The sequence below is a fragment of the Gossypium hirsutum genome, chromosome D11, assembly GCF_007990345.1.
Source record: "Gossypium hirsutum isolate 1008001.06 chromosome D11, Gossypium_hirsutum_v2.1, whole genome shotgun sequence".
In the NCBI taxonomy this organism is placed as follows: Eukaryota; Viridiplantae; Streptophyta; class Magnoliopsida; order Malvales; family Malvaceae; genus Gossypium; species Gossypium hirsutum.
In genome coordinates this window covers 16177740-16190172 of record NC_053447.1, presented here as the reverse complement: position 1 = coordinate 16190172, position 12433 = coordinate 16177740, and the positions used below count along the sequence as shown (strand labels likewise).

Below are 12433 nucleotides of genomic sequence, written 5' to 3'. Positions count from 1 at the left end.
AAAATATCGTTTAAGTACTATTTTATGATTTAAATCCTTACCAGAGAAGGATGCATCGCTCCTGATCTACTTCACGGGCGCCTCTCCTATCGAATATACTAGCCTGCCATTCCCATATCCATTACTAGTTAACTGCTGCTTTCCCTTTGCAGACATTGGTTCAAGTACCATTTAGAGGTATCACATTCCCTTCCTCTATATGCTCTTCTAAGTTCTAAGCACAATGCCAATTCTGCATCACCGTCAGAAGATAGTGGTGGTTCCTTGCAGAGCATCACAAACCTAAAACCATGATCTCGTTACATCCAGACCTTCAATCACTTTTGACATTAACACTATTTAAAGTAGCAATAGCTGTCCGCCCAGCTATGTAAAACATTGGGTCCGAATTCACCACCTCTCTGAACAGTTGTGCTTAGCCCAGAAAGTGCCTCATTCATCTCTTCATACAAAAGGGTAAAGTCATACATCAATCTTTTGAGATTCTCAAATAAATTTATGCCGCATAAGATGCTATTCTAATCTTACAGAACAAAATCATGCAGAGCATATAGGCACTTTCATCTTTATACCCTTTGCCATGGGTGGTAATGGAGCCATCCTATCCCATTTCCTAATATATATCCCAACAATCAGAGAGCTTTATGGATTATAATCATCCAAGTCAATGTCAGATAATAAGATTTTATGTAACAAAATAGAGCACATTTCATATTTGAATCTGTCTTATATTTTCATTAAAAGAAAAAGAAAAAACCAAAACTAAGATGATAAAAAACCCTGAAATGGTAGTACATACATCTACCGTTTAAACACAAATGGGTACAAACAAGTCAGTAGCATCAAACTATAATACCATTGGTACTTTAAGACAACTATTACCATGGAGAATTAGAACCCTCCCTTACAGAAGGTGATCTGGAATTCATGCTGCCATCCCTTCCAAACCTTGAAACACTTCTTACGCTTTTAGGAGTAGACACCCCAGGGCTTGCACCTCGATAACTGGCACGAAGAGTTTCATCCACCGACGAAGAGGACTTTGCAATTGCACTTCTTACAAATTTCTGGGCAGCAGGGGACAGCGTACGTACACTTGGACTAGCACTACCCCCTCTATAAGGTGAGGGCAACGGTGGCTTCTTAAACATCTTTGACCTCTCTCTCAATTTCCGAGCTGCATCCCTTGATAAGGAGTGTGCCTTCACATCTCTGGCAGGAGGACAAGGAATCTTAAAATGAGGCCCATCACCGCTACCACCAATATCTATTGGTGTATCCTCAGCTTCCAACCTCAGAGGTGTCCCTTCGATTTCACCCCATGTAATAAAGGGGGATTCATCGAGACCTGGTGCAGGTGAAGGTGTTCTTACAAAACTATAACCATTCTTGGCTTTCTTCCCAGATTCGACATAAAACTGATTTGGGGTCTTCCTCAAATCCTCCAAATCATACTTTTTGCCCTTATCCTGATCCCTACCTGACATAGGCATTGGAGTCGCACCGGCAACAGGAGTATATAACACCTCCACGGATCCATCATCTCTTGGCCTAGAATCCATCACTTTACCATGAAATCTTGTGTTACCACGATTTATCTCCTTTGTCAAACTCTTCAATCTTATTGCTCGTTCCTCCTCAGTCAACGGGGCCTCACCCCGATCAGCAGGATGATACATCAATAAATTCTTGGCCGTATATTTCCACCCTTCCAATGTGCTCGTTGGCTGATCAGACGTTCCATATCCATCAGTGATCCTATCCCTCTTCACATCCTCGATTAATTTAACATCGCCCTCCGTATTTTCGCTCTGGGTTAAATACCCATACTTCTCTTTCTTCTTCCTGTTAACCTTCTCTAAAATCTTAGAAAAACTATCGTTATCCTCGCTCGTATACCTCCTAAAAAACTCATCTAAGGACAATTTCGTATCCACCTCTTCCTCGCTTTCCCTACAATCACCCTCACCGGATAATCCCCTACCTAAAACACTTGGGGTTTGGGGGGTTTTGCCATCAATTTCATCAAAAGGAGTAAAATTCCTCGTAAAAGTAGAACCAGGGGTTTGCGTTAGGCCTCTACCCTCGGAATTTGCATTATTTACCTTTTTGCCGCGGCGCTCGATGATCTTCAATTGGGCATCACGGATTTGAATCGGATCGCCGGTCTTGACGGCTTCGAGCCAATCAAGTCGATCTCGGAGCTTGGAAATATCGGGGAAGAAATCGCGTTCGACGATCTTCTCGATGGCGGCGACGTAGGAATCTTCGTCAAGGACGCGGGAGCGTTTCCTGGTAGGACCACTTGGGGTGATTGAGGAAGAAGAGGTAGGAATTCGAAGAGCGTTGTCGGAATATGGAGACGGAGACGGAGACGGTGACGAAACGTGACGGGGAGAGTGGCCTGGAGATCGAAGCATCGTGTCTCAGAAATAGGGTTTTCAAAGAATTGAAATTTGATTTTAGGGATTCCATTGTTTTATCTCTCATCTTTTATTTATACGCTAGAATGCGCGCTGGCCTCCTGTAAAATATAATTTCATTTTTAAATACGTTTCGGTTTTTAAATTTTAATTTAATTAACTTTTATAATATTATACAAATTACAAGTAATTAAAATATTATATCAGATCAAATGAATACATGGGGGTATCAAAATTTATGTTAAATAAATTATTAATATGCAAAAATATATTATAATTTTTACACATAAAATTTATTAGGGGTTACAAATATTACATTGTGCAAAATTTGTGCCATAAATATTTTACGAAAAAATACTATGAGTTAGGAAATGACATGAAAATACGGTACAATAAGAAATATTTATATTATATATAATCTCTTTTATTGAATCAGTGAAGTCTCAATTTAATTGTAAATTTATTAAAATTTTATTTATTTTATAAATAAATAAATATTACTTTAAGGGTATTTATAACTATAATAAATATATGAATGGGTTAAATTTTATTATTTCAATCAAAATTTATATTTAATTTTTATATTAATTTTTAATAACTTTATTACATATTTATTTTATCCACATGATTGTTGTGTGCCATAATATAATAACAAAAACGTTATTCACATGCAAGAATGCGTCACAATTTACTTTTAACCGGTATAAATGTTTTTAAAGTGTGATAAAAGGAGGATATTATGTTGATGTTTAGTGAGAACTAGTTCTAGTTGTTTTAATTAATATCACTTGAACTTGTTTTCCAGTGATTCTAAAGTTTTTTTTGGTGTAAAAATAAACTAATTTAAAGAAAAACAAAGCCTATATCTACATCTTTATTCGACAACTGTACCTAAGTTCTGCTTGATTTCTTTATTTGAATCTTGAGATAAATCCTACGTATGAGAGTTGGTATATCGTCTTGTCCAACAAACAGAAATCTTGATGGTCTCTGCTAGACTCCATGTTAAACTTTTGAAAACAAATAGGTTCCTATTTTTCCATATGCACCATGCAACTAGCCCAAAAAGGGTGGGCCATGAAGTTTTGGCCCATGTTAGCCACTCGTGATGCCTTAAATTTTCCTCCACCCATTCAAAAATATTACTTGAAAAGAATTGGGTTTGCCAGTTTGGAGGCACAATGTTTAACCAAACTTCTTTAGTTGTTGGGCAATCTCTGAGAATGTGTAGAACGTCTTCTGTGTTATGTTGACAGATTGGGCAAGAGGTGTTATGGTTGAGTCCTCTTCGTGCTCTTTCTAAATTGGTGAGCAACCGTTGTTTGCAATCTAACCATAGGTAGACCGAATACGTTGGGGGACCTGGATTGTAACACCCCTAACTTGAATCTGTGGAACAAGGCTACGGAGCATTACTGGAGTTTACAAATCAAACAAACAGAAAATGCAAAAATTTCATATCATATAGCATTCATGTCAAAACCAATCAAAATCATACATATTGTCCCTTATACAAGTCCTTGAGACCTAAATTACGCATCAGAAACAAATCGGGACTAAATCGAAAACTAATAATTTTTTAACACATGCTCGTGTGGTCAGTCTATGTGGCTCACACGGTCAAGGGACTCGCCCATGTTTCAGACCGTGTGGACATTCGAAATAAGGACACACGGTCGTGTCCCAGCCCATGTCCAAAATTATGGGCTTACTGACTTGGGTCACACGACCAAGATGCACGCTCATGTGCTAGGCCATGTGAGTATACTGACTTGTAATATTAAGGTGCAGGGGTCACACGGCCAAGCCACACGCCTGTGTGAAAATACTTAGGCATTTTGTTTTGTGCAATTAAAAGATACAAGGGAACACGGTCGTGTCACCTGGCAGTGTGTCACACACGACTGAGACACACGCCCGTGTCTCTACCCGTGTGGACGGAAATAGGCCATTTTACAAACCATATTTCTCACCCAATTTAGTGTCAACCTACAATCAACTTTGTGCATATCTACAAGTCATAATTAGACATCCAAAAACAAGTCAAAATCAAGCTTTAAACATATAATATTGTCACTTACAATCAATATGCTTTTAGGCACCTTAGATATCAGATTATAACAGGTATATTCATATATTCAATATATTCATATGTATAACTAACTTATATGCATATTTGTATCTAAAGTTTACCAAGCTAATTTGCATTATTTCTAACCAAGTCACTTACCCACCAAAACTTACCATAAACCAAACCACACATCAAACATATAAGACAAATATGCACCAAACCAATATGTGCCAAAACACAAGCCAAATAAGTGGCTAATATTAACAAAACTCATATAAGCTAACATTGAACAAAATACTTATACATGTCGTTATAACTAAAATCAAAACATTCGAAAGTACCGATTGTAACACCCTCTAACCCCAAACCGTCGCCGAAACAGGGTTACAAGGCATTACCGGACATATCAAACAATTTACAATTAATTCTTAAATAAATAACAAACATATTATAAAATGATCATAAATTCATATAAATTTATGCTAATTGGCTTCATTCTTTTTTTAAAAAAAATTTCGACAGTATTTCTGCTTATTTTTACATAAAACCCCCTGCAAACTTAAAACCAAAAACAAACCAATACCAATATTTCAATCAATGATTTTATACTTTAAAACGCTACTAAATCATGCTTAATAAATTGATTCACTATTTTATTTATCATTCAAAAGATTATAACCATTTACTCACAACCAAGATCATTTAGCATATATATATTTATATATACACAACTCGTGTTCAATCACCTAGCACATGCCACTTAAACAAAAGGAAGAAATACATCACCAAAATTTTCTTGATGGAGTCGGGATCTTTCTGGATGCTGAACTGGACCTTGAACCCTAATGACCTGCACATGGAAACAACCGTACGCTGAGTATTTCATACTCAATGGTATTACTATAATTTAAATTATTTAAGTAAAATAACAAATAAACATGCCAAATTATATAACAATTAATTCATAAATAAACTAATTTATTCTTAACTTTCATTTCTCAACAATAACAACTCAATTTGGTTATTCATCAATTTAATATCATATAACATTTCATTTGAACATAAATCTCTTCATGAATCTTTAATTCATTCTTTTCATTCTCATTTTTCAATTTCAATTCACTTTTCATTTCATGAATAAAGTCGATCATTTTCATTTGATTTTTGCTATTCCATTTATTTGCCCCTATTAACAAGACTCGGGCTTTGGCGGATACACAAATCCAACAAAACACACCAGAATGGCACCCAGTGCCTCACGGGATAGTTCAAAGCAAAGTTGACACCTAGCGTCTCATCGGCCAAGCCGAAGTAAGTTGGTACCCAGTACCTCATCGAATCTATCCGAAGAAATATAGTGACACCCAGTGTCTCATCGACTCGAGGTCGAAATATCCCTGAACTCTTCCAATCCTATGGCATGCCAACTATATCCGACTTAGCCCGACTAGTTAATAGGGTATTCAAATCTTTTTTTTTTTCTATTTCAAAATCATTTTCGATTCAATCACAATTCAATTCAATTTCATTTTCCACTTTTTAATCAATACACAGTTCAAATAATTTCACTTCGATCCAATTCATTTCATTCACTTTTATTCAATGAAATATTTTAATACTCACCTCAATTTCACTTACCAAGTACTTTAATTGAAATTTAACAATTGAAAATAAATAAATTCAAATTATAGTAATACAAACCGTAAATCTCCCGTTTTAGTCCTTGATAGCTTTCTCCTTTCCTTTTGATGCCGATGCCTCGGGTTCTTTGTTAACTACGAAAATAATAATAATTTACACTATTAATTACAGCACTAATTATTGTAAATAATTGAATTTCTATTCAATTTCTTCTTTATTCTCAATTTGATCCTAACTAAGTTCACTTACTTTCCTAATTCAATTCACACTCTATTTCTATTCAAATTTCATCCAAACTCAAATTTAACTATTAAAATTTCAGCATATTTTCCTAATTTCGAATTTCTCTCAATTTAGTCCCTAAAACATAAAACTTATAGTTTCTTTTACAATTTAATCCTTTTATCAATTCTAACTTGAAATTTATTCAATTAAATCCCTAATTCAACAATTTATTCAACATGAACCATGCTTAAAAACCTACAAACTTCCAAAACCTCAACTTATTTTCAACAAAACTTTGTTTTAAAGCTTCTAAATCATCAAAACTAAATAAAAAGAGCTTAATTTAGCTTACCAATTAAACTTGAAGCTTTAAAATCTCAATTTTCCCCTTTTCTTTTCTTTCCCTTTCTCTTCCCCTGGTTTCGTCTCTTTCTCTGTTTCTTTTATGTTCTTCTTTTGTTTCTTTTTATTTTGTTTTACTTACTTTACTTTATTTCTTTTATTTTAACTAATAATATTAATAATATATTATTATAGAAAAATCTTTTACTTATTATTTAAGCATATATTTATTTTTATTACAAGTGTACCTGTATAATTATTACTATTACACTTGTCTTTAATCTTTACCATACATTTGTCATCTATTTAGTTTATTTAATATATAATATAATATATTATATTATATAATAAAATAATAGATATAAAACATAAAAATCTAAGATTTTTATCACTTATGCTGCCTCATTTCTTGTTAATGGCTTAATTGCCATTTTAATCCTTTTTATTTTCTATTAATCTATAATTCAACTTTTACCCCTAATTCAATTTAATTCTTTTTCCTAATTTCTCTTAATTAAACTAAATTCACCCAATTAATACCTAATTAAGCACTCAACTAAACTCATAATTACTTCAAATAATAATTTTTTTATGACTCAGTTTACTAAGACGGAGGGCCCGATAATGTACTTTTCCGATACTTGTGAATTTTGGGTCATTACACCGATAGAACCGATGGATAGTGTGATATAACTCCGATAAGCTTCCAACCTAATCGAGCTTCCGATAATCTGAAAAATAAAGAAAAATAATTACGTAAGCAATAAATGCTTAGTATGTTCATATAAATTTTAATCATATCCATTCATTTCAAATATGAAATTTATAAATATCAAGGATAATCTAATATTAATATCACAATACTCATGTGGCTAAATTTGTCAACTCACAAGGTAAATAAATCCACAGCATCACTTGTACATATTATCTCTAGCATAGCAGGAATTTAAACAACCTCAAACTCTTCCAAATTTCTTTATTTTTATTTGCATTTCTTTACTTTCTACACTCATTCCATATGCATAATACACCAGTCATAAACATATCATTCAACCATAGCCACAAGCTAATGCATTTAAACATAACTTTCTTTTTTGAATTAATCACATAATAAGTCATTTCATAAGAAATTGTATAACTTGAAACTTACCACTCTTTCATGAACACAAACATATTTCCATTGGAGCACTTGCCGTTTCAATGCATCTTATAATTAAACATATTATCATTCAACCAATAGTTTGACACTTGCCTAAGCATCAAACAACAACATTTGTTAGCATACTTGAACATTTTTCATATAATTTCAACATCGATAACTTTACTATTTCAAAATGTTACATTTGTGTTTATTACTCGTCTCAACTTACATAATTTCCATGCATCAACATATCAAGATATTGGTATATATACATATCTTAATACATATCATTCTCTTATCGTTTCTTCATATACATATATCATTCAAAACTACTCCTGATATTTTACCTTTCGAAGAACGACTTACGGATTTGAGTATATCGTTAACAGAAGCTCGAAAGCTTAACAGAAGCTCATGAGAGCTAAACAGAAACCCATAAGGGTTGAACGGAAGCTCATAAGAGCTAAAAAAAAACCCATAAGGGTTAAACAGAAGCTCAAAAGAGCTGAACGGAAACCCATTAAGGTTGAACTGAAACTCATATGAGTTAAACAGAAGCTCGTGAGAGCTAAACGGAAAGTAAACACGAAAGTTCACAACAAATGCTGAACCTCGATTTACTTGGGTAATTTTCCGTCAATTCTTCCTTTGCTATCTTTCGCCACACAACGATTGTACTTAATCTCGCGTTCCATTCATTTGAGCATTCAATTTGAAATTTATAATTTTAACAATTTTTTTCTTTCAACAATAGACATGAATACATACATAATATCATTCATCAATATAATATATAAACATTAAATTTTAACCATACGAACTTACCTGGTTAAATTGCAGAAATACCAATATTTAGGGGTGTTTTGGAAATTTTTCATTTTCCTCGATTTTCCACTCGACCTTGATCTAAATTAATAATTTCATTCAATACATTAATTTAGACAATAAAAAATTTTATTTCATGCAATTTGGTCATTTTTAACATTTTTACAAAATTTCCTCTAAAATTTTACTTTTATTCAATTTAATCCCTGAGCCCAAAACATGCAAATTAACCATTTTTAATGCAAACCCATGCTAGATGAATTTTAATGGCATTCAATACAGCCCATTTTTGTAATAATTTCATAACAAACCCTTGTATTTTTATTATTTCAACAATTTAATCCTTAATCAAAAAATTCATCAAAATCACTTAACAAAATACTTTTAAATAACAAATAATATCTCAAATCCATCATTTAACATCAAGAATCATATATATTCATCAATGACAACATCCAAAATCTTTAACAAAATAAAAAACAAAGGTAAGATTTAGTTAGACTAAATTGTAACAATCTCAAAAAAACATAAAAAAATTATAAGAATCAGGTAAGAATTTAACTTACATGAAGCAAAATTGAAAACCCAACTTAAGCTCTCTTCCATGGCATTTTTGGGAGAGAATTGAAGAAAGAAATGTCTAGAAATCTTTATATTTAATTTGTGTCCTTTTAATTTTGCCTAAATTACAATTTTGCCATCCATGGCTTTATTTTATTATTTTTCTCTTATTATGCCCCCTCATCCATTAAATTTAGGCATATTTGTTTCTTAAGTCCTCCCTCGTTTATTAATCAAGTCATTTAATCACTTAAATATTATAATTAGCAAATTTTGTACTTTTTTCAATTTAGCCTTTTTTAATTAATTAACTATCAAAACGTTAAAATTTTTCAACGAAACTTTAATACTACCTTAATGGCACTCCGTAAATATTTATAAAAATATTTACAACTCGGTTTAATAGAAATGAGGTCTCAATACCTCATTTTCTAAAACCACTTAATCGAATAAATCTTTAGAAAACACAAATTACTAATTCAAAAACCTTTCTAAAACCATATTTGACTCATAAATATTAAATAATAATATTTATGAACTTACTTGTCGAATTTGGTGGCCTCGAACCACTATTTTCGACACCATTAAAAATCAGGTTGTTACATGGATATTTCCATATTTCCTTCCACCTGGTATTTCGAGTACACCATGAATTTTTTGTTATCATTTGGTATGTATTTTTTATCGAAAATTTTCCAATGGAAGTAGGCGTCCATTTAATTTCATTGGGCCCTGCTCAATGGTATGAGGAGGTATGTTTATAAACTTTTGTACTATTTCATCTGCTAAATTTTTTTGAATGCTTCTAGGTTCCAGACCTTTTCTGTTGTTATCATGTCTTTTAGTAAACAGTCATTTATTGGTCTATTTGAATTTTGAACATGGTTGATCAGTGGTCTAACTGTAGGAATCTAGTGATCTTTCCAACAGTGAATTTTCAGTCGATTACTAGTAATCGACCAGCATTGATTTTCTTTTAATATAGGCCAAACCTTCTCAATTGCTTTCCATAGTGCAGAACTATTGTTTTTTCCTATATTCTCTGGAATTACCTCTTTCATTCCATATTTTGAACGTAATACACGAGTCCATAAGGCATTTTGATTGGAGATGAAACTAATTCCTAATTTTAACAAGAATGACTTATTTTGCTCTTGTAAACGTCTTAGGCCTGAACCACCACTTGTACGAGGTTAGCATATTGTCCCCCAATCAATAAGTGCTAGCTTCCTACCTCCCGTGTTGGCTCCCTGAATGAACTGTCTTGCTAGACGTTCAATTTGATCGCACATCCTTTTTGGAATTTTCATGGACTGCATGAAATAGTTAGGAATAGTTAAGAGGACTGATTGCACAAGGGTAAATCGTCCTGCCATGGATAATTGCTTTGCGTCCCAATTGCATAATTTTGACCAGACCTTTTCAACCACAAATTGTATTGTAGATTTAGTGATTCTTTTGTGGAATAAAAGGATACCTAAATATTTGCTTAATTCTTGTACTTTCTGGTATCCCAAGATCCCACTAAGTCTATCGCTTAAGTCTTCCACTACTTCTTTTGAAAAAAATATGTTAGTTTTCCTTGTGTTGACACAGTGTCCTAAAAAACTGCAAAATTGATCAAGAATATTCTTTAGCAGTATGCTATGTTTGATATATGCTTTTGAGAAAATCACCAAATCATCCACGAAGAATAGATGCGACAAGTTGGGTCTAGTTCTGGATAATTAATCGGGAGCCAATCTCTTGAAGAGATGTAGGATTAAAAGCTATGCCCTAGCCATTCCATGCATAGAACGAATAAATAAGGTGATAAAAGGCAACATTGTCTTACTCCTCTTGCAGGCTTAAATTTTTCAGTGGGTACCCCATTCCATAAGACTTGCATAGTAGCCGTTGTGATGGCTGACATAATGACTTTCCGTAGATAGTCTGAAATTTCGATAGCTTGGATAGATTTATCAATGAAATCCCATCGGACTTTGTCGTAAGCTTTTTCCAAGTCTATTTTGATCGCCATCCATTTCTTATTTTTTCCATGCATTGAATGAATGACCTCTTGCGCTATGATGATGTTGTCAGTGATGTTCCTCCTGGCGATGAATCTAGCTTGTTCTTGTGAGATAATTTTAGGGAAAACAACTTTGAATCTATTGGATATTACTTTTATGATCAGTTTGTAAAGGACGTTACAAAGGCTTATTGGTCTAAATTGAGATATTTCTTTGGGTTGAGCAATCTTTGGGATAAGGACGATTAATGTGTTGTTAAGTTCTGGGTCTATGTGCCGTCCATTGAATACTTCTTTGACCCAAGCACATACTGCTCCTCCTATGTTATCCCATTGGTTTTGAAAGAAAAAAGTATGGTATCTATCACTTCCAATAGCTTTTAGTGGAGCCATATCAAAAAGTGTTGCTTTGATTTCTTCATTCATGACTTCTTTTTATAGAAAATCGATGTCACTATGTTCTAATAGAAGGAAGCGACTTGGGGGCAGCTCTCCCAATCTGCTCATTTCTCGCTATATAATTTTTGAAAATAATTAACTGCTTCTTCTTGTATGTCTTCTGGGTCATACAGCCAGTCTCCATTTATGTTACGGAGTGCAGTAATGCGATTAATTTTCCTTCTATGCATTGTACGATTGTGGAAGAATTTTGTATACCTATCCCCTACCTTGAACCAGTCGCACCTGGACTTTTGCTTCCACAATAATTCCTCATGACTAAGAACATTCTCGAGCTCTTCTCTAATGTTCATTTCTTTCTGGGCTAGCGAATATGAATATGATCTTTTAAGTTTCATTTGTATTGAACTTAAAGATTTCACTAATTTTTGTTTGCGAAGTCCAATGTGCACGTATACATTTTTGTTCTAGACTTTAAGACTTGCTGTGAGCTGGTTTAAAGAACTGTACAGTCTCCACTATAGTTTCATGAATTTTTAACTATGTTTGGGAAGTCTTGGTGTTGTGCCCATCCAGCAAGAAACTTGAAAGGCCTTCCTCTAGGAGTTTAAAGTCTGGGTTAATGTTGACAAACAACGGCCTATGATCGGATTTAATTCGAGTGGGATGTGTTATTGAGCACTGAGAAAACGATTGACACTAAGCTTCATTACCTATCGCTCGATCCAATCTTTCGAAGACTCCTCCTCGTTGCCAAGTAAATTAGGGTCTTTGGAAACCCAGGTTTTGGAGGT

At 33.5% G+C, this 12433-nt stretch overlaps 1 protein-coding gene across 1 annotated transcript; it reads right to left on the bottom strand.

Annotated features, from left to right (window-relative positions):
- Positions 1-670: 670 nt before the first annotated feature.
- Positions 671-2553, bottom strand: LOC107912607 (splicing factor ESS-2 homolog). The gene has a single exon (XM_016840864.2). It carries the CDS (start codon positions 2418-2420, stop codon positions 879-881), a length of 1542 nt encoding a protein of 513 aa, XP_016696353.2. The 5' UTR covers positions 2421-2553; the 3' UTR covers positions 671-878.
- Positions 2554-12433: the final 9880 nt, after the last annotated feature.